Here is a 24,225-nt window from a genome sequence, read left to right as displayed (position 1 = left end):
ATATTATAATAAAATATTAATATATTTATCAATATATTAATTATTAATATATTCTATAAAAATATATTTATTACTCCTATAAATTATTAATCTTATAAAAATATGTTATTTTTCATTATAGAATTAATATTTTTATTTATATTTATAATATGTTTTTTAATACTAATAATTATTTTGATTAGGAAAATAAGGTAAATATGAGTAATAAATTAAATATTTTCATTATATAAATATAAAATATAATATATTAAATATATATATATATATATATATATAACATTGACATAATATATTGATGGTATATTGATATATCAATTTTTCTGCTAAATTGATGGGTATTTTTGTCTTTAACTTTCACACCAGGATCACTGTCCTGGGATGATCTTGGATTTCTAACCTCAAGGATGGGTATCCCATCACCAAGTTGGGCGGTTATTTGAGGAGTGGAGGTGATTTAGGATCATCGTGGTGCAACCAAATGTGGTGATTTCATCATCTCCATCCACATCACCTTTAATTCTGGGACGATCATCCCATACCAAATGCCCCCTTAAGGAATGCCACCGACATGCTAGGGCGTGCCACCATCGCCCTTTTCATCCGACATGGGGGCATCTTAACTTATAGCCATCAAATAGTAGCAAACTCTTAATAAACTTATTAACTGATTATGATAACTTATGTTGCATGATCATAAATTAATGTTTCAATGTTCCTAGCGTCTACCCATTAACACTTATTCAATGTCTGATTCTATAACTTATAATTTATCTACTTCTGCTCTGATACCATATTAATTGTGACACCCCCAAATCGAGATCGTGAGCCGGGATTATACTCATTGAAAACTCTCTTTGCAAGCATATAAGGCATCTCAACATAATAATATAAACAAGTAGTGGAATAAATTTACATAATTAACATTCAAACTTTAATTTAAATAACTAAATCAAAATTAAATATCTCACAAAATTAATAATATTCTAAAGTCTAGCATCAATTTTAATAAAAATCTAGTCTAAATAAAGATGTCAAAATTCTATTTCTAGTCGTCTCCTATAACAAATCCTCAAGTCAAGCTAGTTTTCTGAATCTTTAAAAATAGTAGAATATCGAATAATGAGTTAGATGCCCCAGTAAGCAATGAACACTTTAGCTAGATAAATCAAACAATAAGAAAAGTAATAATATTCTAAAAATAAGCATGCAAAGTAAATCAATTCAAAACTAAATCTAGACACTATCCGATCATTTCAAAATTCAAAAATTTATTTTAGAGCCTATTAATCAAAAATTATAGTTTTATCAAAATTTTGTTATGATTATTTTTAAGAATAAAAATTTTAAATTCTAACATTCTCATAGGCTGACCAAGCGCGAGTGCCCGACATCCTGGTCAGTATGATCAAGATGATTTAATCTGATCATAGTTGAACTAGGGTACAGATGTTTCAACAAATTTGAGGGTGACTAAATCTAATAATATCAGTCAAGGGCTAAGGTAGGACCAGTATGCCACTCAACGGCCATAAATCGAGGCCCCCTATATCAGGGTCGATCCAAAATCATAGAAAAGAGTGCTTTGCCTGGCTCAACAACCCTAGAGAGAGTAACTTTGTAGAGAGAGAGAGAGAAATAAAAAAAAATAAGAGAGAGAAACTAGAGAGAGAAAGTGGGAAGAAAGAGAAAGATGGAATAAGAGAAGAGGGAGAAACTAAACTCTCTCTTTCTCTTTTTCTTTTTATTTCTTCTTTTTCTCTCTTTTTTTTCTTTTCTTCTTTCCTCGGCTTCTTGGCGAAACAAGAGAGCTCACGCTTGCCCTTCTCCAAAACAGAGGAGGGGCCTCCAGCCGGTGGTGGCCGTGGGAGGGTGATGGAGCTTCATAGCCTGGAAGCTCGCAGCCAGGCACGACAGTGGAACGACGGCCAGGCGATACAAGAAAAAGAAAAAAAAAAAACAGGGCCGAGCAAGGGTCTTTTGGGCTCAATCATTTTTGGATCCCAACTGCGGTTAGGGCCTCAACGATGAACTCTGGCAGCGGAAACGACTGGAAAAAAGGAAGAGAAGACGGCCAAATTGCCAAAATAGGGGAAAAAAACATGGGTTTTCCTTTTGATTGGTTTTCCGACGGTTCCCAACGGAATCTAGTCGGCAGCGGTTCAATGGGGAGGGCAAAGACCAAGGAAGAGAAATAGAGAAGGATTGAGGACTTCATACCTTGTCTCCGGTGTGGTTTCGTGGTTGGCACGATGACAATCTTCTGGAAGTAGAAGAAGAGACTCCGGAGATTTCCGGCCTTGAGGGCTTGGAGTCAATGGTGAAAATCAAAGAGAAGCTGTTTGATGGAATTAATAGGGGCGGAGGTAAGGGAGCCCTGCCGGGGTTGGACTCCTACACGGAGTTAGAGAAGAAGGCGACTCCCATCTAGAGTCCGCCTCTTCTTTTTCTTTTTCTTTTTCTTTTTTTCTCTATTAGCTCAATTGGGCCGAGTGTTACAAGCTTTCTAAAAGATATTTTTTAATAAAATATAAAAGCTATATTAATTACTGTATGCTGTTATTTATGCAGAGTGATTATTATGATCATGTAATGAAATGGCAGGTTATTATTATTGTTTGTTTTGTTCAAAAACATTGCTATTGTTTGTTACTGCTTGATAAAATGACTTACCTCAAACCTGATTGTCTTTATATTGGTTTGGCTTATGCTCTCAAATCATGAGGAATTGTATCAAACACCAGCAGTTCACCCCCTGCTTCTCATGTTTCACTTGTCATATTAAGGCTACCTGTTAATATTTCAAGATTGGTAAAGATAAGTTTGAGTTTAAAGTTTAAAGTGGGGTGATTGTACGAACAATTCTTTTTTGATTGTCTTTTAATGGGTGAGCCCAGCATGTAAATTTTTTATAATAGAGTTAAAGAGTGTGGAGACAGAGTTCGAATCCAGGATCTCTGCTTTAATACCATGTTGAAATCACTACTTGTCCTAAGTTCCCTTCTGACGCACCCCGAGGTCGCTGGTCTCCTTGGCAATCCAAGCTCAAGATATAGCTGCAGATCAAATTGGTTGCAAGATGGATCAGGATAGATCTCCGAGGACTACTGGGAATTCGGAATTTAGTAAACAAAGAGATGGATTGGACTGCGGAAGTTAATTAATTCATGTCATGCACATTTTTCTTGTTTGAAACTACTAGAGTTAGGTTTGTATCAATTAATTAGAAAATAATAACATAAGGACAAAAGTGACAGGTCCATGCATTCCTTCCCTTTCAATGTGCTATGGGTGATGCCTAACAGTATATATATATATATATATATATATATATATATATTACTCTAAGATATGCCTTGAGTTGGATACTTTGGTAGAGCTTTTCAATGGATTGAATTGGACCAGGTCTGATCCAAAAATTGGGGAAAATTTAGACATATGTTGTCAATTTAGTATTTAAAAACATCATGCATGCAAGCATGTCCGATCAAGCTAAATTGAACTTACAAAATTCTCACCCATACTTTATAATTGGGTCAAAAAATATAAACACATAACAAACTCATTTATGGGAATTGGTGGCCCCTTGAGAACAAGTTGATGTATACTGACTATTTTTGTTCAAGTGACTAATTAAAGCTTTGGTGTATGTGCATAAAAGAGTGGAGACTTTTAAATGTGACCGAGGTACCAATGTACCACTGCTAAACCTTTTGAAGCAACCTATGACAACCCAAGACCTCCCTTGAAAAGAGGCTAGCTAGAATATCATTAATAGGGTCCTTGGTTCTACTTAAGCCCTAGGACCTCCCTAACACATATTGAATGTAGGACTCAACAAATACTTGCATATAAGTTTTCATACACTCACTCCATTTTAGCTCTGATCTCATCGCCAGGAGAAGTATCAATTGCAAATATTACGAAAGACTCATTATCAATCATAAAAGGGCCATGCTGCAAAGTTCCTAATTATATATAGATCGTGGCCTAGGTTGGCTTTAATATCATTTGTAATGGTCTGGGACTTACCCAAAAAGGACTAGCTAGTGTGTTAATTAGGATCCTTGACCATCTTTAAGTACCAATGATCTTCTTAAATATGATATGGAGCTATATACATGTTTTCACGGATCCTTACACAACCAATAGTTATTGTATCGGCTTCCCATAAGTCTCTCTTGAATTTTAGATAAGCAAAAGTTATTTTCTTATGAAATTTAGCAAACATATATTCAAAAATTGAGTTATAACAAGAATAACAATGTGCACTTCATTTGTGAGTCTATAAGTATTGTGAAGCATGATGCTATTATCTCAGCTCCATAAAAATTTTAGATTTGTAAGAATTCTCAAATTCACCAACAAAGAATTTTTATTTCAAAATTGTGGACAATATCCATGAAATTCCTATACTACAAGGTACACTGTGATTTTTTTTTTTAAGTTGTACCTAAATCTCACTTGCATGAGAATGTTCAAATGGTGCTAGTTAAAGGCTTTTACTCTGAAAATGTAGAGTATGCATGGAAACCTTCATTGCATTAAGAAAAAATTATTCTATTGAACAATGATCACAATCAATTTTCACTTTGTTTCTTTCCAACTATAAGTTCCGTGCTTTCTATTTCAAATGATTAACTTGGTTTTGATAATATAACTATACTTTCTACTTCAACCTAGAAATGATCAGCCCTATTAATGAAGGTAATTGTGCAAATATTTAATCCAATATAGGGTGGAAGGGGATCGAAAGTAATAGTATATATAATGAAAGCTAGTCCTCCACCAAAATACCCTTAAGCCTAACCCTAATAAGGGTTAGACTTGAACTTCGATCTTTACTACATCTACCAATAGACTTTACCAACATGAGAAATTTGCACCTCCACGTTATTCTTTTAATTAACCAAACATCTTTGCAAAATACTAAAGTCATCTAGAAGGACACCCTAATTACTCTTAATATTTATATCTCTCCTTCTCATCTATTATACATAATGAAATGCCATACTAATAAATTTCTGATCAAAATATTCAACATCAAGTTCAGAAAAATGTTTACTTATGTGGTTACTTCTTTGTAATTAATGTTTTAAAGAGATAGCTAGGAAAAAAATCATTGAAAAATGGATCTGTATTTATTAATATTCGTTCAAGTTTCAAATCCTTAAACTATCACTAAATAAAGAGAATGATGATATTTATGCCCGTGCTTTTTAATTTTTAGTAAAAATATTTATGTACAAAAATAAATTCTAGGAAAAGACTTGTACCTTGAATCTTGATCTTGTGGTTAACAACCACATGCTCTAAATAACTTAAGATCATAAACTAGGGAATCGCAAGTAACATATAATAGGTAAAAAAAGGTCTCAGGAAAGTTCGCATTGTATATTATAATAGATTAAAAAGAGTGATAAGATTATAATATGAGCTTCATGTGTTAAATTCTAGTCTTATTAATATTTCTCTATCAATCAAACAATCCTAGCTAATATTATCATGCCGTAGTAGATCAATGTTGCTGAGGTTGTATTAAGACCTGCTATTTTCAGATTCATGAGGGTAAATATTTGCATAAGCTAAGTATATCTATTTGTGTTGGTCCATCATGCACAAAACCTTTTTAGTTGAATATTTTGACTTTTTTTGGACCATGGTGTCTTATTCATATATTTACTTAAAAATTGACACTATAATTTCTTGTGGCCTTCTAGGCTATTGGAGCACTTTGATTATAAACCAACAATCACGAGCCCTTAACAAGGCAAAAATGATATGATTTGATGAAAAAATGGTAATTTTTATTGCACAAAGCTTAGATGCATAACCAATCATTCTTGCCTTTAGTTCTCAATTTTTGAGACTTATTACTGGATATCTGGATATCACATGAGTGGCAGCAAAGCAAAACTACCATATTGTAAAACAAAATAAAAATGAGTAAACTCCATTAAGTGTATATACATAAGTGTTTTATTATTGCTTAATTTTCTTAAATTGATCCTCCAAGCAATTAACATGGTGGCCATTCTCCTGCATTTAGAAATATTACTATTAGAAGGAGCAGGATGAGCAAGAATATTGTCTAAATTTTAGAAATAAAGGATGGAATACATACTTGCTTAGGATGCTTTTTTATATATTTTTTGGTTTCTTATATAATGTATTTTTAAAATATATAATATGACATATGTATATATAATACACAACATGCATTCACTTTTCTATATATTATTACTTTTTATATAGTATTATTTGGAGGAAAAATTTAATGTTGGATGTGGGATTTTATTTTATATTTATATTTTTTATATAATAATTTTGCGAGAAAAAATTAATGTTGACTGTAGGGTGCTTTTTGATTTTTTATATAATATTATTTTGATGAAAAATTTATATTGAATACGGGATTCAATTTTATATTTTTTGATTTTTTTATAATATTATTTTGATGAAAAAGTTAATATTATATTTGGGGTTCAAACTCATGCACCTTCATGAATGGGTTTTCAATTCCCCCTCTAACCCTTGCGACCAACAATTAAAGTTATCTGAAAAGAACAACTAATGTTATTCTTCAAGAATTTCAAAGCTAAAGACCGGAAAAAATACAAACTCAACCCATCCCAAACCTTCTGACCTCATTTTTTTTCTTCTTTGCTCCTCCTCCTCGTTGATTCCTTGCCATCTTCCACTCTGTTCCCCTATGGCTGAAGCATTCTTCCCTCTCCCTTTCATTGGTGCATACTAGATTCCAACTTCAGGAATCCTTGATTACCGACTTGTTCTTAAATGAAGGCATGTCCCGGTTAGGATGGGAGAGGCATAGAGCTGTGAGTTGTCCCCGCTCAGTGAAGGCCTTGGCTTGAGAGAACCTGATAGATTGGTAAGTGATGTCTCAACTTGTGAAGTCCTTAGGCCCCTGCTGTGCGACATCAGGCTGATGCTGAGAGATTGCAGCGCTTTTCAGATAGTGCACGTGTACCAAAAAGCGAACAAGGCCGTAGACTGGGTTGCATCTTATGTTGTGCAGCACTCTGGGGAGATACTTTGGCCACACCAGTGGGCCCCTCTCTCGCTTCTGAGTCAATTTCTAGTCTCTGATTCTGTTGGTAGGTCCTACACTAGAGTAGAGTGAGTTGCCGTTGTACAAAAAAAAATATAATAATCCTAGGGCCCTCAATCACCTAATCATCCTTGGATGAAGGCATTTACTGGCTAGGATGGCTCTATCGTACGATGTTTCAGCTAGGATGAAGACAAGACAAGCTGTGGATGTAGGTTTTCTTACAGAAACAAAACAGGACGACTAGAATGCCCTCATCCCATTGAAATTTCAACCCTTATGAAGCAGACAAAAATGATAGATCCTTAAGGCCATGTTTAGTGTTGTAGCACTGACTATCAAGTTTAGATTTAGTGACATCTAGGAGACATCTATATCGAACCTTGTGATTGTTATTTCTTTCTTGTTTTCATTCATAAAACATGGACTTAAAACGAAGAACATGAAAACCCAAGGGCTTGGAGTTAACTTTGGCAACAAACAAGCAGTAATACGAGGGGTCAAAATATAATTTTCCATTTGGATAAGTATTTTAATGCTTATCCTGAACGCTTTTGATAAATAAACTCCTACTTAACACTATGCACTCTGTAATCCCCGTAATCCCCATCTATTATTGTGAGACGGTCAAAGGAGGGTGCATCAAGATGAATCAGGAGGGTACGTGTAACTTGCCACATCAGCAATGGAGAAGCAAACCGTGGGGTGTGATCTCGGCCGTTCATCAAGATCACGTGCACTGTCACGTGCCCCGGCGTTAGTTCTGATCTCCTCTCCTCGATCTTTTTTTTCCCCCCTTCCTTTCTTGTAAACCCTAGATTCCGTTCTTTCTTAACCTTCGTGAAACCCTAAGTCTCCCCAATTATTTTCTTGATGCCTGGATTCTGTCTTTCTGATAAACCCTAGAATCGACGTCAAAATTGGATTTTCTTGGTTGATTTAGGGAGAGGGAGCCTCGTACATGTTATCTGATCTCTTCGGAGTCGATGATGTCGTCATCGATGAGCAGGATGGAACGGGTGTTATCGGATAGGAGTAAATTTGCCAGCTTAAAGTAAGAGCGTGAAGAGATGCGTAAATAGTGTTTTTATGATTGGATCGGGTGTGGTGTAGGTGTGGTTGATTTCTTGGATTGGGATTGTTTGGTGTAAGGGCGTCCAGTTATGGATGTACTGCGGAGTTGGAATGGTAGATTAAGGTGCTGATTAATTCCATCGAACAGATCATGTGCATATTTTGTGGTAGAAGGTGGTGTGACTGAGCGGTACTGATGGACTTTTGCTATTATTTTGATAATCAAATGGGTATTATTGGATGAAAGTAAATCTGCAATTTTTCTAGAGAACTTTTCTTGGTGATGAGTAAGAGCAAGAATTAAATAAAAGAAGATTTGGATTGTGCGTAGAAGGCAAGGGTGATTTCTTGGATTAGGGTTATTTGGTGTTTCAGAGACCATTTTTAATTGACTTAGAGAGCTGAATGATAGATTAACACAGAGATTATTTATATCAAACGGATCTTGTGCGTTATTTGAGGGTGAGCCCTTGGCGCAACTGAAAGGTTGCTCCACTGTGATCTGGAGGTCATGGGTTTAAAACATGAAAGCATTTTCTGGTTGAATAGGTTACATACATCTGATCCTCCACTAGACCCCGCGATAGTGGGAGTGCACTACGCCGTCCCTTTTTTTTAGATCTTATACTAAAATGTGGCAAGTCTGAGAGGTACTGAGCTAGTGATGAGTGATGTTTATAGTTGTGTCTGGTGCTGTTAAAAGGAGTTTATGTTTATAGAAAATGTCGATTAGAAAATTACATACATCTAGATTTGGTTTTAACATCTAAGGTATAAACATTCAAAGATCATAAATACAACCACTGTTGCATTCCTTTGTATTTTAAGTATTTGTTGAGGTACTTGAATGCTCATGTGTAAATAGTATTAAAAGGACCACTTGTCTCACTTAGTGGTTATTTCCCCTGATAATTACAGGATCATGCTCAAGATCCCACACTTTCTAGTATGCTATATATTGTTATTACGGGCTGTTGATTTATCTTTGTAAGTGTGTTAGCATAAGCACACTATGATTTAGGACCATAATGTTGACAAAGTTATGGGCTTCTCAACAAGTGATGCCTTGTTTTAGATGGATAACTAGAGTTCTTGTAATAGCAATGTCATGCAAGTATTCCATATCACTGTTAGCTAAATGTCAAAAAGAGTAAATGGCGTTAGAAATTCACCCATCATCCTTTGTGTCATGCCAAGAATAGTGAATTCCCAAAGGAAACCTAGATTGACCAAATTTATAGATATATTCTGCAATATTTTGTGGTTGTGATGATAATTTACGGACTAAGTATGTAATATAACACCAGTGTATATGATGTAAAAATAATGCTGAATGATAACTACAGTTATATGCCATTTTTTAAGCATTCTCTTAGTTTAAGTCTTTTTACAAGTACAATTGTACTGATAGCAGTATTTTCTTTTTAAATTAGGGTTTCGAGAGGCATCTAGTGGTACCTAATGTTGTGTGTTTTTGTGCCTACACTCACAATATATGAGGTAACTATATATATCACACATGCTTAGACTAGATAACTTTCATCTTGCATGCTTTCCTTTTTACTCATCCTATAAATGCATCTCTACTTACGATTTGTTAGACACCACTGTTATCTATCAATGCAACTTATCTAAGATGTGTGTGTGTGTGTGTGTATATCTTCTTCCATGAACCAGGAAGGGTATTTGATTCAGTTCTTTGAGAATAGAACTGTCAAATAAATGAGACATCTCTTTTTCAGTGGTGAGATCCTCTGTTCTGAACCTGCTTGACTATAAATTATTGATCTATGAGGCAACTGACTCAAAGACCCTACCATCAAAGGTATTCTTTGCTTATTTCAGGGTACTGCTATAATGCTGCAAGAACTTAGCAGTCTACTAATTTTCTATTCCTAATTCATGTCTTGGTGGGCTTAGGTTTGTATAGTTAAAATTTGCCAGTGGCTATACATATGACCTAGATAAAATAAAGAATCTTGATAGAAGTGGATAGAATCCAAACAATCTTGGTTGGCTGAAGTTTGAGAGTGGCTTGTTGTGTCCCTTCTCTGGCTTATGAAATGGGAGATGTGAAAATTAAGCCTATTGAATAACAATACATGCAGGTTGTGATAGTCCTTGTCATTTTTCTTTTTCTTTGAGGAACTTGTTTTCAAATGTATGTCCAGTTAAAATAAGATGTCAGAACTTTTTTTATTATTACTACCTCATCCTTTAGATGTGCATGTAATATGTTCTTACAGTGTCCATGCTTATGTGTCCGCACCTTTGTGCCCACCTTTGGTTCAAATACACAGCCTCAAATTTTGTTATGATGTTGCCTCTTGTTTATTAAATTTCTTGTATATTTTTAACACTCTGTAATTTTTATCGTTCTGAACTGAAGTTGCAGAAATCAATCACCTGGGAAGTCCAGTAGGAGTTTTTTTTCCAGGTTATGGTCATTGATCTATAGCATGGACATGACATAGGTCTTTCCATCTGAAGGAAATTGAGGAAGATTATTGTGGATATTAAAATTGAATTGCCAATTTATATGCATTTACACATGAAATGGGGTGTCGTGGAAGGCCATTATTTGACCTTAATGAACTCTCAACTGGAGAGGAAGATGAGAAAGATAGTGTTGTCCTTCTCCAGCCCCAAAAGTCCATTCCTATTTCAAATCCTTGCACCTCAGGCTTGTTTCCAGCATCAGAAGGTTGTCAGCGGATAGTGAATAACCATGCATTCACACATGCTTCTTCGGGTTCAGGCTTTCAGCCTTTTGTAAGGAATAAAGACCCACAGAACTCAAAGGAGAGCTACAAACATAATCCTGATGCCGATTGTTCAAATGCGAACCAAGCCTCCACATCAATGTCTACAAGTCATAGTGAGGATGATAAAGTTTCAGCATTGGTGTCATCCAGTAATCAGGATCCTCAAGCTGCTGAAAGGGAAGAAGGGGAATGGTCTGATATAGAGGGCAATGTTTATGCAGTTGAAAGCAATGCTAGCAATAAGCATGACGATGTCAATTCTGAAATTTCACAGATGCAAAGAGCAACTGAAGAAAGTAAGCCTGTACCTATGAAGGCTGATGAGAATAGTTGCAGTGATTCTAGTCTCCTCGGACCTAACAATAATGAAGTTGGAGATGCTTCTAAAGATGCAAAGGTTCAAGGCCCATCAGGATCAGAGATAACAGAACCTCACACTGTAATTCAAAAGGAGATGTACTGGCAGATGGCTTGGTAGAATCTTCTTCAATTGCCAAGCCCAAAGAGGTCAAAGGAGTTGAGGCCAGTTATGCATTGAGATTTGCAAATAATCCTGCAAAGAGACCAAAGCTTGATGAGCATAAGGAGGCAATGTTAGGTAAGAAAAGAGCCAGGCAGACTGTTTTTATTAATGTGGAGGATGCTAAGCAAGCTGGTCCTATGAAATCTTCAACACCTAGGAGGCAGACTTCTTTTCCAACACCTATTATTACTCGTTCTGTGAAAGACACGACTCGTGCTAGCCCTGGTGGTGTTGAAAGGGCTGCAGAAAGACAGAGTCAGCCCATGAGCAGGGATCAGAAACAAGCTGACATGGCAAGCAGTGAAGGAAGTAATCCTGTGGAGTCAAGTGACCAAAAGGCTGATTCTAATGGTGATGCTAATCCAGGATCAATATCTTGCTCTAAGAAGATGAACAACAATGAGTTTTCTTCAGAAGCTTGCCTACCACCGATTCCAAGACAGGTTTCATGGAAGCAGCCTGTAGACTCCAGGCAGTATAAGAACCCACCCATTTCAGGCCGAAAACCTTCTGTCACAGGTCAGAGCACGTCAGATCAAAAATTGGGAAGCAAAAAACATCTTCCCTCTAAGAAGCAGACTTCAAACAACCTCCAGTACCAAGATACATCAGTGGAACGGCTTCTCAGGGAGGTGACGAATGAGAAGTTCTGGCATCATCCAGGTTTGGGACATTCCTTTTCTAATTGCAAGTTGTGATGTAGGTATATTTATTTATATGTTAGTTTGCTAGCACCTGAATTCTTTTGGTGAACAATTTGAAATCCTGAATACATGCATCATGATAGGAGTAACATGTTCATGTGATGAGAGGGACACAGAGCTGGGCAGCGGTCTCGGGGTCTCGAGTTCTTCCCACGCTTCTTTGCCGAACTCTTCAAGACTCAACCTCCCGAGCTCTTCAGGGGTTGAGGATCGCCCTGAGAGGAGGCCCTACTACCCCGAGTGGTTGGTCTTCGAGGACGACTCGGCCCTCCACAACAGTAAAGTCGCTCGCGAGGTCGTCCGTTGTGCGTTGCTTCCAGCTGACCGAGCCGAGCTCGAAGCCGGCGGGGTCAGCGATTTTGTTGACCAGGTCTATTGCTCCGCCGTCCGAGTAAGTTTTTCTCATGCTTTCATTTTCATATCCTTCTAAGTTCTCAATCTCGGCTAACCTTTACTTCTCCTCGTTACAGCACCTCCATGAAATTGACATGCTAGCTTCGGCGGCGGCTAGCTATCAAAACCAGGCCTGGAAGAGCCAGAAGGGGCAGGAGGTCGTGGAGAAGAAGCTCGCCGAGGCCGAGGCCAGGTGGAAGGAATCCACCGCGAGGGCGGAAGTCGCCGAGTCCGAGCTCAAGCTTAAGGCTGAGCACCTTGAGGAGGAGGAGGCTTCGCACGCTCTCACCAGGTCGGCGCTTCGTGCCTCCGAGGCACGTTTAGCCGACGCCCAGTCTGTGCTCGTGGGCCAAAAGTACGAGGCGGGGATCCTTCGGCTGAAGATCGAGCAACTTGAAGCTCGAGAGAAGAAGGCCATGGAGCAAGCTCGGAATGCGGTGCAGATTTTTCGCGAGTCAGCCGAGTACCGAGAGGAGCTAGAGGAGGAGACGGTCGATGGTTTCATCCGCGGCTTCGAGAATTTTCGGGCCCAGGTGCTAAGGCTTTGCCCCAAGCTCGACTTCAGCAATATTCGGCCTCGTTTGTTAGGGGCCGCTGAGGATGACAGCGCACCCGAGAGTCCCGAAGCCGAGACCGAGCTGGCGGTCGTCGAGGCCGAGACCGGGATGGCTCTGAAGGTCGCTCACGAGATCCCATCTGGAGAAGCTTCATAGGGTGCTCCTGAAGTGGCTCCTGAGGCTGCTCCCGAGGCTTCTCCAGTGGACTGCCCCGAGGCCGGTGCCGAGGTCGCCACTACTTCCGAGGCGGCCTGAGATTCTGCCTTCTTCTTCTTCTTCTTTTTTCGTCATTTGTAAATGAGGTTGGCTGCTGAAACCATTGTACGGTTAAACGGGCCGACCTCAGGACCAGCATTTTTGTACTTAGTCTTGGGCTCTTTATCAATAAAATATATACTTTCTTCAATTTTGTTGCATCTTTTAATTTGTCTTTGCTTGTGTTTTCAACGAACCTTTGTTTTTGATTTTTTGGGTAGGACTTCGCGCATCATCCACTTTTGAATCTAATTCCGGCGCTTTTTGAAGAATTTTACTAAGTCTCCGGGCTCAGATCTAGTTGTAGTGCGGGCTAAGGTCGACCTGTTATTTAGCTGTTCGGATCGTGAGCTTTTACAGGCTTGAGTGCCCTTCGATCCATAGTATTTGCCTTAGGCATCTCGAACTGTAGCCCCGATTTTCGTTCGGTAGTACCCAAGGTCGAGGGAGCTTTAGCTCGCGATCGACTCAGCGGGGCGTCCCGAGCTCGGTCGGGACGTCATTAGGCAGTACCCGAGGTTGAGGGAGTCTTGGCTCGCGATCGACTCAGCGGGACGTCTCGAGCTTAGTCGGGACGTCCCGAGCTTAGTCGGAACGTCATTAGGCAGTACCCGAGGTCGAGGGAGTCTTGACTCGCGGTGGACTTAGCGGGGCGTCTCGAGCTTGGTCGGGACGTCATTAGGCAGTACCCGAGGTCGAGGGAGTCTTGGTTCGCGGTCGACTCAGCGAGGCGTTTCGAGCTCGGTCGAGATGTCATTATGGAATACCCGAGGTCGAGGGAGTCTTGGCTCGCGGTCGACTCAGCGGGGCGTCCCAAGCTCGGTCGAGATGTCATTATAGAATACCCAAGGTCGAGGGAGTCTTGGCTTGCGGTCGACTCAGCAGGGCGTCCCAAGCTCGGTCGGGACGTCATTAGGTAGTACCCGAGGTCGAGGGAGTCTTGGCTCGCGGTCGACTCAGCGGGGTGTCCCGAGCTCGGTCAGGACGTCATTAGGCAATACTCGAGGTCGAGGGAGTCTTGGCTCGCGGTCGACACAGTGGGGCGTCCCGAGCTCGGTCAGGATGTCATTAGGCAGTACCCGAGATTGAGGGAGTCCTGGCTCGCGGTCGACTCAGCGGGGCGTCCCGAGCTCGGTCGGGACGTCATTCGGCAGTACCCGAATGGCATCATCTTGTAGTAATGGAGGCCTTTGTCCGTGATAAAGGCTATCTTTTCTTCATCTTCAGGCGCTATTCGGATCTGATTATACCCCGAGAAGGCGTCCATGAACGTTAGCAGCTGGTGTCCCGAGGTAGAATCAACGAGCTGGTCGATCCTGGGGAGAGGAAAACTGCCTTTCGAGCATGCCTTGTTCAGATCGGTGTAGTCCACACAGATGCGCCACTTCTCATTAGCTTTCTTCACGATGACCACGTTAGCGAGCCAGTCTGGGTAGGTGACTGCTCTGATAAAGCCGGCCTCAAGGAGTTTGTCTACCTCCTCGGCTGCCGCTTGCTGTCGTTCTGGTGCAAAGCTCCATTTTTTCTGCCTGACGGGTTTGTAGGTTGGGCTCACCTGGAGTCGGTGAACCATGACTTCAGGATTTATTCTTGGCATGTCAGTGGGCGACTAGACGAATACGTCGGTATTGGCTCGGAGGAATTTGATCATGCGGTCTCGCTCATGAGGGCTTAGGCTGGAGCCGACCTGTACGGTTTGATCCGGGCGGTCCTCTCTCAAGGGAATTTTAAGCAAGAGCTCCCCGAGCTCTGCTCGTTGCTTCCTAGGCTCGTCCCGTACTTCCAGGGTTTCAATATGTAATGCCAAGGTCGAGACTTGAACTGATGCTTTAGCCGGTTGTTTTGCTTTAAAGGTCGTCATGTAGCATTGCTTGGCCGTTGCGTGGTCCCCTCGAACTTCGCCGACTCCCCGTTCGGTAGGGAACCGCATGAGCAGATGGTAGGTTGAGTCTAAGGCCCGGAGGGCGTTGAGCCCAGGTCGTCCGAGAATAGCATTGTAGACTGAGGCTACCCGGACTACTAGGAAGTCTGTCTGCACAGTACTCTCTCTGGGGGCGAGCCCGGCCGTGACAGGTAGCTAACAATTCCTTCAACCGGGACTAAATCTCCAGTGAATCCAACCAGTGGTGCGTTTATTCTCCGGAGTTGATCCTCCGTCATTTCCATTTTTTGGAAAGCAACATAGAATAATATGTTTGCAGAACTTCTATTATCAACTAAAACACGTTTTACATCAAACTTATTCATGATAAGGAAAATAACCACGGCATCATCATGGGGAGTTTTGACTCCTTTTAAGTCTTCATCCGAGAACGAGATGGCTTCTGTCGTGCGCTGGCGCTTCAAGGGGGCTTCCTTCTCATCAGGTCCTTTAGCCGAGCTTTCTTCAGCAGAGCCCCCTTCTATGGCATTGATGGTGCCGGCAATGGGCCTGTTATTGTTTTGGTCTTCAGGTGGCACGACGTTCTCCACTGGTTCTCCTTCATCACGTCGGTTTCGTACAAATCGGTTGAGTATCCCACGACGGATAAGCGCTTCAATCTCGTCTCGGAGTCGGAAGCACTCCTCTGTATCGTGGCCGTGATCTCGATGGAAGTGATAGTACTTCCTAGAACGTTGCCGAGCTTCCGACTCTCGCATCGGTGAAGGTCGGATATAACCTCGGCCTTCTATCTCCATGAGGATCTCAGCTCGAGTAGTGGTGAGGAGAGTATAGTTCCCGTATCTCCTTGGTGGCGTCCTCGGCCGAGGCAGGGATCTCGGTCGGGGCTGCGACCTCCGATGAGGCGGGCTCCTCAATCGAGGCAAATTCTTTTCTCGGCAGGGTGATTGACTTCTTGGGCAACCGCGCTCCTCGCGACGCCTTTTTTGCCCCTTTGGGGGTCGTTCGGCGGCGTCTCGCCGAGAGGCCATGGCCTCTTCAGCCTTTGCGTATTTTCGAGGTCGAGCCAGCATCTCCGTGAAGTTGGAAGGAAAATTCTTTTCAATGGAGAAGAGAAACTTATAGGACCGAGCTCACGTTTTCAATACTGACATGGTGATTGATTGATCGAGCTCACGGACCTCCCAAGTAGCGGCGGTGAAGTGATCAATGTAATCTTTCAAGGATTCTCCTTCCTTTTGCTTTATGTCAAGGAGAGAATCCGGCGTTCGCCGTTGGCGTCGGCTGGCGGCAAAATTGGCCGCAAACTGCCTGCCCAGTTGTTCAAAGGAGAACACGGTGCTCGGCTTTAGCCTAGAGAACCAAAGCCGGGCCGTCCCTCAGAGGGTTGCGGGGAAGGCCTTGTATGGCAGAGCCTCCGAGGATCCTTGCAGTGCCATGAGGGCTCTGTAACTCTCCAGATGATCCAGGGGATCGGTTGTCCCATTATAAGGGTTTTATTTGGGGCATCTTGAATCTTGGTAGGATTGGTTCATCCTCGATTAGGCAGAAGAAAGGCGACTTGGTGGTAAAATCAGGGTCGCCCTCGCACCTTACTCTTTGATCCCGAAGCGCCTCGATTTGCTGCTTGAGTTCTTCGACCTTCTTGTCGAGTTCTCCATCTTGGAAAGTCGTCGTGGTGGTCCGTCCCGGTGCTGACTAACTCGGGGTCGATCCGGCTTCTGAAGGTTGCGGCCTTCTATCCTAACGACTCCTTAACGGCTCCCACCGGGGGGACGCCCGGAAAGAACCCTGGTGTCGGCGCCGTTCCCTATTATTGATCCTTGAGGAGCAATGGTGATTACGACCTTGGGACACAAGCCCATCTGGAGGGAGTGCCGATCGAGTGTGAACTTGTGGAGGCGGCACGAGAGGGCCCTCTACTTGTTGCAGGCCTTGGACCGCTGTGGCTAACGCTTGGACTTGCTGCACCAGCATATCGAACTGTTCAGGTTGGATTTGCGGAGCTTGATCTGCCGAAGGCCTTGGTGGTAGATTCTGGACCGAGCGGCCAGGGCTTGGTGCGCGATTTCTGGAGGCATTAGAAGCCTCTCTGCTCCTTAGTCTCATGATCACGACTCGGTCCCTTCCTCTAGCGCCAACTGTTGCTGGAAATTGGACCTAAGGGCGATCACGAACCAGGAAGAGGAGCTTCTGGCTGCGGACGGTGGCGGACGGCTGTCTCCGGCGAACCTGCAAGAAGCCTGGGCCAGGGGATCCGGCGAAGGCCCTCCGATGCTTAAGTCAGAGAGGAAATTTTTGATATCTTAATGGAGAGATCTTTTTTGGCGATGGGAGAAGATGCCCCTCTTCCTGGAGCCCCCCCCCCCCCCCTCTTTATAGGAGGGGGTGTAGTGGTTACTCACAATCAGAGGTGATTACGCAAATCTTGGGTTAAATGAGTTACCTTAGATGGCACGGAATTTGGCTGGCCATTGGTTGAGATTACCAGGATTCAGGTTTTACAGCTGTCGTAGCGGAGACTGTGGGATTTGATCCCGGATATGGAGGATTTGGTGACTCTTTCTTTATGTGAACGTTACGATGTAGGGGTCGGCTTGATTTTCGGCGGAGTGGGAGTCGGCCTCAGCCTCTGACTGGGTCTTTCTCGGCCTCGAGGTCAACCGGGCTTTATCTAATTGAGACCATGCCTGTTGAGGTCGCGCTCACCTGGACCGTGCGCGCCGAGGCCGTACCTGCTGAGGTCGCGCTCGCCGAGATTATGCGCGCCGAGGCCATGCCTGCTGAGGTCGCGCTTGCTGCCGGATTTGGGTGCGTTGACCATGTACGCCGGGTGATCCACTTTTCCCCCCAACAATTATTGTTTGTTTTGTTCAAAAACATTGCTATTGTTTGTTACTGCTTGATAAAATGACCTACCTGATTGTCTTTATATTGCTTTGGCTTATGCTCTCAAATCATGAGGAATTGTATCAAACACCAGCAGTCCACCCCATGCTTCCCATGTTTCACTTGTCATATTAAGGCTATCTGTTAATATTTCAAGATTAGTAAAGATAAGTTTAAATTTAAAGTTTAAAGTGTGGTGATTGTACCAACAATTCTTGACATATCAAATTAGTCCTTTTGTTTGTTACTTGACTCCTCCTAGTGTATTGCGGTTGCTTGGGGAATGAAATAGGCGCAAGATTGGAGCCATACTCTGAAATGTTCTTATGTGTATCTATTGTGCTAATGGAATCTATAGTTTGCAGCAGCCTTGAAACCTGAAACCACTTTACTTAATCTTTACATCATCAAATTCTTTTTGGGCAGTATAATCATATTTATTGGTCCAGTAACAGCAAATTTTGTTATGAGTGGGTCTCCTTTGCATACAAAAGATGAAATCCTTTAAGCAATCTGAGTTCTTAGGCCAGTATTAACTGAAATAAAAAAAGAGAGCCTACAACATTTGCTAAAGCCACAAGGAGGTCTCTGCATTCTATGATTCCCATTAGGGAGAAGAACTGAAAATGGTACATTGATCCAGGTGTATGTCCTGGGCTCATGCCTTTGGTACACCAAAGTCCCAAACAAAAAGCCCCACAAGAAGAAATTTAGAAAAAATAAAGGAATATAGATGCATGATACCACTCAGAAAATCCTCAAATTCTTGTCTACTCTATATTTCTCACCCAAGACAGCTGTAGCATGCAAGATTAGTAGACACCTATGTTGAAAGACCAGTTCTTAGCCTGTTTGTACCCCTCCTCTCGCCACATGCTCTGTCTAGGAAGAGGCTTTGGATACATTCCCCCTGAGGGGGCACTGTTTTTTTGATGCATTTGATCAAACACTTGCAGTCCCTTTCTGACGCACCCCGAGGTCGCTGATCTCCATGGCAATCCAAGCTCAAGATATAGCTGGATTGGTTGCATGATAGATCAGGATAGATCTCCGAGGACTACTGGGAATTCGGAATTTAGTAAACAAAGAGGGCTCGTTTGGTTCGCGGGAAAAGAAGGGGGGGAAGTGTGGTCAACGAAAAAGTAATGAGATGCCTCTTGTTTGGTTGGAGTTTTCAAAGGAGAGAGACGGGAAAGTTATATTCCCATGGGAATATGATTCCCACATTTCATGGAAAAGAAACATGGGAATCACTCTATTTTTATTTTTTTCCAAAAAGGCCCTTCAGCATTAAAGAAGCATTAAAGAAGCATTAAAGACCTAATTTTTATTAAGGGTATAATAGGAATTATACATAACTTTCCCAGGAAAGTGGATGGTCAACCAAACATAAGCATTTTGGAAATTTGTCACTTTCCCATGGTCAACTAAGCATGCCAAAATACTTTCCTAGACATCCTCTTTCTGGGAATCTGTTTCCCAGGAATCATATTCTTAGGAGGAAAAATGCTTCCCGCGAACCAAACGAGCTCAGAGATGGATTGGATTGCGGAAGTTAATAAATTCATATCATGCACATTTTTCTTGTTCGAAACTGCTAGAGTTAGGGTTGTATCAATTAATTAGAAAATAATGCCATAAGGACAAAAGTGTTAGATCCATGCATTCCTCCCCTTTCAATGTGCTATGGGTGATGCCTATATATATATATATATATATATATATATATATATATATATATATATATATATATATATATATATATATATATATATATATATATATATATATATATATATATATATATATATATATATATATATATATATATATATATATATATATATATATATATATATATATATATATATATATATATATATATATTTATACATACTCTGAGATATGCCTTGAGTTGGATACTTTGGTAGACCTTTTCAATGGATTGAATAAATTGGGGAAAATTTAGACATATGTTGTCAATTTAGTATTTAAAAACATCATGCATGTAAGCATGTCTGATCAAGCTAAATTGAACTTAGAAAATTCTCACCCATACTTTATAATTGGGTCAGAAAATATAAACACATACAAACTCATTTATTTTATATAAATTCATATTCATTCCCGACCTATTTAAATTTTCGCTCTTTTTTTCTTTATTTTGATAAACAGGTTTGCACTTTTCAACCATGGATTTAACTAAAAAATATAGTAAAATATAATATGCAAAGATCACAAAACTACAAAATTATATTTAATTTCAAATGTATCAACATAATGATAATAAATTTAGAAAGTTAGAACATACGACAGTCATAAAATAAATAAGGATTGAACTAGCTAACATGCAACTGGACATCATAAAATCCCTTGGGTTGTTTGCTTGTCACTATCAATAACCCAATTTTTCAAGTAAAAAAGTGAATGAAAATTGTAGAGAACTACTATGCTATTCCTAGGAGCTTACTAATTTCTAACTAGTTCACTCCTTCCAACCCGGATGGTCTAGGGTCCTACATTTGAACACACCCATTTATAATTGGGTAGATTTTTGGGTTGACCCATTAAAAAGAATTAATTGAACCCATTTATTTTAGGTGGGTTTGGACAAATTTGCGATTGTGATTCAAATTTTACCACCATAAAACCCTTGCCATCCTCTCCCACTAGCAACCCCACCCCATAAAACAATATCAAGAAGAAAAGTAAATGAAAAGAAAATGGAACAACACCACAAAAGCTATTAAATAATACCTTAATTAATATGCTGCTCAAATTTATCAAGTTGAAGATAGCAAACTAAAGTCCAATGATATTTTATAAAATCCATGTATTTACGTTATATAACAATTAGGGATTCTCTTTTCTTTTTTTTCTAGCTCTATTCCTTCTCAAAATTTATATGTTCGACAGGTAAAATAGCTGTTTTAATTAACAGGCATCCCTTTGATAATGGTGCACAAGGCAATCTTTTCTTGCTTCCTTTTTTTTTTTTGCTCCAACAGTAACTTTGATTTGAAAAAATTATACATAGACATTTATCAATTAGTTGATATCTTGAAATTATATATAGAGAATAAGAGTTTTTTTTTTTTTTGTTGCTCCAACAGGAACTTTGATTTGAAAAGATTATACATAGACATTTATCAATTAGCTGATATCTTGAAATTATATATAGAGAATTAGAGTATTTTTCAATTGGAGATTCACTTGAAAATTCAATCATCCCAATTGAAATTTTTTTGCGGTCACAATTGGCTATTGCACATTGACTAACATGGTTCTTTGAAATGAGAATACCAATTTCTCATATGAAGAAAGAAATAGAAAAAATGGATGAGAGACAATGCAAAATATGGAATGCCCCTTGTCAATTAATATAAATCTAACCTAACACTTAAATTAATTCGTATCTTATCTTAAGCACATCTATGAATGCAAAACATCCATTCTACATGTTTCAATTAACTTGCTTTGTTAAAATACTCACCATTTTTGCCCGCTCCACTTGTCATTAAATTGAAAATATCTCCAAATATGGGAATTGGGGGCCCCTTGAGAATAAGTTGATCTATACTGACTATTTTGTTCAAGTGACTAATTAAAGCTTCGGTGTATGTGCATAAAAGAAAGGAGATTTTTGCATATGATCGAGGTAGCAATGTACCACTGCTAAACCTTTTGAAGCAACCTATGACAACCCAAGACCTCCTTGAAAAGAGGCTAGCTAGAATGTCATTAATAGAGTCCTTAGTTCTACTTAAGCCCTAGGACCTCCCCAACACATATTGAATGTAGGACTCAACAAATACTTACATATGAGTTTTCATACACTCACTCCATTTTGGCTTTGATCTCATCATCAGGACAAGTATCAATTGCAAATATTATGAAAGACTCATTATCAATCATAAAAGGGCCATGCTGCAAAGTTCCTAATTATATATAGATCGTGGCCTAGGTTGCTTTAATATCATTTGTAATGGTATGGGACTTACCCAATAAGGGCTAGCTAGTGTGTTAATTAGGCCTTGACCATCCTTAAGTACCAATGATCTTCTTAAATATGATATGGAGCTATACATATATTTTTGTGGATCCTTACACAACTAATAGTTATTGTACCGGCTTCCTATGAGTCTCCCTTGAATTTTAGATAACCAAACGTTATTTTCTTATGAAATTTGGGAAATATATATTCAAAAATTGAGTTATAACAAGAATAACAATGTGCACTTCATTTGTGAGTCTATGAGTATTGTGAAGCATGATGCTATTATCTCAGCTGCATAAGAATTTTAGTTTTGTAAGAATTCTCAAATTCACCAACAAAGAATTTTTATTTCAAAATTGTGGACAATATCCATGAAATTCCTATACTACAAAGTACACTTTGATTTTTTTTTTTTTTAAGTTGTACCTAAATCTCACTTGCGTGAGAATGTTCAAATAGTGCTAGTTAAAGGCTTTTATTCTGAAAATGTAGAGTATGCATGGAAACTTTCATTGCATTAAGAAAAAGTTACTTTGTTGAACAATGATCAATCAATTTTCACTTTGTTTCTTTCCAACTACAAGTTCCATGCTTGCTATTTCAAATGATTAACTTGGTTTTGATAATATAACCATACTTTCTACTTCAACCTAGAAATGATCATCACTATTAATGAAGGTAACTGTACAAATATTTAATCCAATATAGGGTGGAAGGGGATCGAAAGTAAGAGTGTATATAATGAGAGGTAGTCCTCCACCAAAATACCCTTAAGCCTAACCCTAAATAAGGGCTAGATTTGAACTTCGATCTTTACTATGTCTACCAATAGACTTTACGAACATGAGAAATTTGTAAAATACTAAAGTCATCTAGAAGGACACCGTAATTACTCTTAATATTTATATCTCTCTTTCTCATTTATTATACATAATGAAATGCCATACTAAATCTGTAATCAAAATATTCAACATCAAGTTCAGAAAAATGTTTACATATGTGGTTAGTTCTTTGTAATTAATGTTTTAAAGAGATAGCTAAGAAAAAATCATTGAAATATGGATGTATATTTATTAACATTTGTTCAAGTTTCAAATCCTTAACACTAAATAGAGAGAATGATATTATTTATGCCCATGTTTTTTTAATTTTTAATAAAAATATTTATATAAAAAAATAAAATTCTAGGAAAAGACTTGTACCTTGAATATTGATCTTGGGGTTAACAACCACATGCTCTAAATAATTTTAAATCAGAAAGTAGGGAATCACAAGTGACATACGAAAGGTAAAAGAAGGTGTCAGGAAAGTTCACATTGTATATTACAATAGATTAAAGAGAGTGATAAGATCATACTATGAGGTTCGCATGTGTTAAATTATAGTCTTATTAATATTTCTCTATTAATCGAAAAATCCTAGCTAATATTACCGTGCCATAGTAGATCAATGTTGCTGAGGTTGTATTAAGACCTGCTATTTTCATATTTCTTGAGGGTAGATATTTGCATAAGCTAAGTATATCTATTTGTGTTGGTCCATCATGCACAAAAAAATTTTGGTTCAACATTTTGACACTTTTCGGATTATACTGTCTTATTCATATATTTACTTAAAATTGACACTATATTTTCTTGTAACCTTCTAGGCTATTAGAGTGCGTTGATTATAAAACAACAATCACGAGCCCTTAACAAGACAAAAATGATATGATCTGATGAAAAAATGATACTTTTTATTGCACAAAGCTTAGATGCATAACCAATCACTCTTGCCTTCAGTCTCTATTTTTGAAACTTATAACTTAATACCTGGATATCACATGAGTGGCAACAAAGCAAAACTACCTTATTGTCAAACAAAATAAACATGAGTAAACTCCATTAAGTGTATATACATAATTGTTTTATTATTGCTTAATTTTCTTAAATTGATACTCCAAGCAATTAACATGGTGGCCATTCTCCTGCATTTAGAAATATTACTATTAGAAGGAGCAGGATGAGTAAGAATATTGTCTAAATTTTAGAAATAAAGGATGGAATACATACTTACTTAGAATGCTTTTTTATATATATTTTTTGGTTTCTTATATAATGTATTTTAAAAATATATAA

General features: G+C 39.3%; 2 protein-coding genes and 1 long non-coding RNA gene across 3 annotated transcripts in view; 1 reads left to right on the top strand and 2 right to left on the bottom strand.

The window, feature by feature from the left end:
* LOC120111703 (uncharacterized) overlaps positions 1-2,997 on the bottom strand; it is a 13,316-nt gene extending 10,319 nt beyond the window's left edge. Inside the window, exon 1 of the long non-coding RNA XR_005513162.3 lies at positions 2,218-2,997. This is a non-coding gene — a long non-coding RNA (uncharacterized LOC120111703). The remainder of the gene's footprint in view (positions 1-2,217) is intronic.
* An 8,502-nt stretch (positions 2,998-11,499) lies between these two features.
* Positions 11,500-13,491, top strand: LOC103707104 (uncharacterized). The gene is made up of 3 exons (XM_039129560.2): positions 11,500-12,094; positions 12,219-12,526; positions 12,606-13,491. Exons 1-3 carry the CDS (start codon positions 11,500-11,502, stop codon positions 13,239-13,241), a joined length of 1,539 nt encoding a protein of 512 aa, XP_038985488.2. The 3' UTR covers positions 13,242-13,491.
* A 1,868-nt stretch (positions 13,492-15,359) lies between these two features.
* LOC148703296 (uncharacterized) lies at positions 15,360-15,980 on the bottom strand. Its single transcript, XM_088722920.1, has one exon. It carries the CDS (start codon positions 15,978-15,980, stop codon positions 15,360-15,362), a length of 621 nt encoding a protein of 206 aa, XP_088579046.1.
* Between the last annotated feature and the right edge of the window lie 8,245 nt (positions 15,981-24,225).

The sequence above is a fragment of the Phoenix dactylifera genome, chromosome 5 (assembly GCF_051530095.1).
Source record: "Phoenix dactylifera cultivar Ajwa chromosome 5, Ajwa_hap1_PhDact_Kaust_v1.1, whole genome shotgun sequence".
NCBI lineage: Eukaryota > Viridiplantae > Streptophyta > Magnoliopsida > Arecales > Arecaceae > Phoenix > Phoenix dactylifera.
This window is presented reverse-complemented; position numbering and strand designations above follow the sequence as displayed.

Excerpts from the sequence above, each read along its gene's own strand:
- LOC148703296 (XM_088722920.1), bottom strand. The coding sequence starts at position 15,980 with ATGCGAGAGTCGGAAGCTCGGCAACGTTCTAGGAAGTACTATCACTTC.
- LOC103707104 (XM_039129560.2), top strand. The coding sequence starts at position 11,500 with ATGTTAGGTAAGAAAAGAGCCAGGCAGACTGTTTTTATTAATGTGGAG. Across the intron at positions 12,095-12,218 it reads GAAGTTCTGGCATCATCCAG|GAGTAACATGTTCATGTGAT; the intron begins GTTTGGGACATT and ends GCATCATGATAG. Across the intron at positions 12,527-12,605 it reads TCTATTGCTCCGCCGTCCGA|CACCTCCATGAAATTGACAT; the intron begins GTAAGTTTTTCT and ends TCCTCGTTACAG.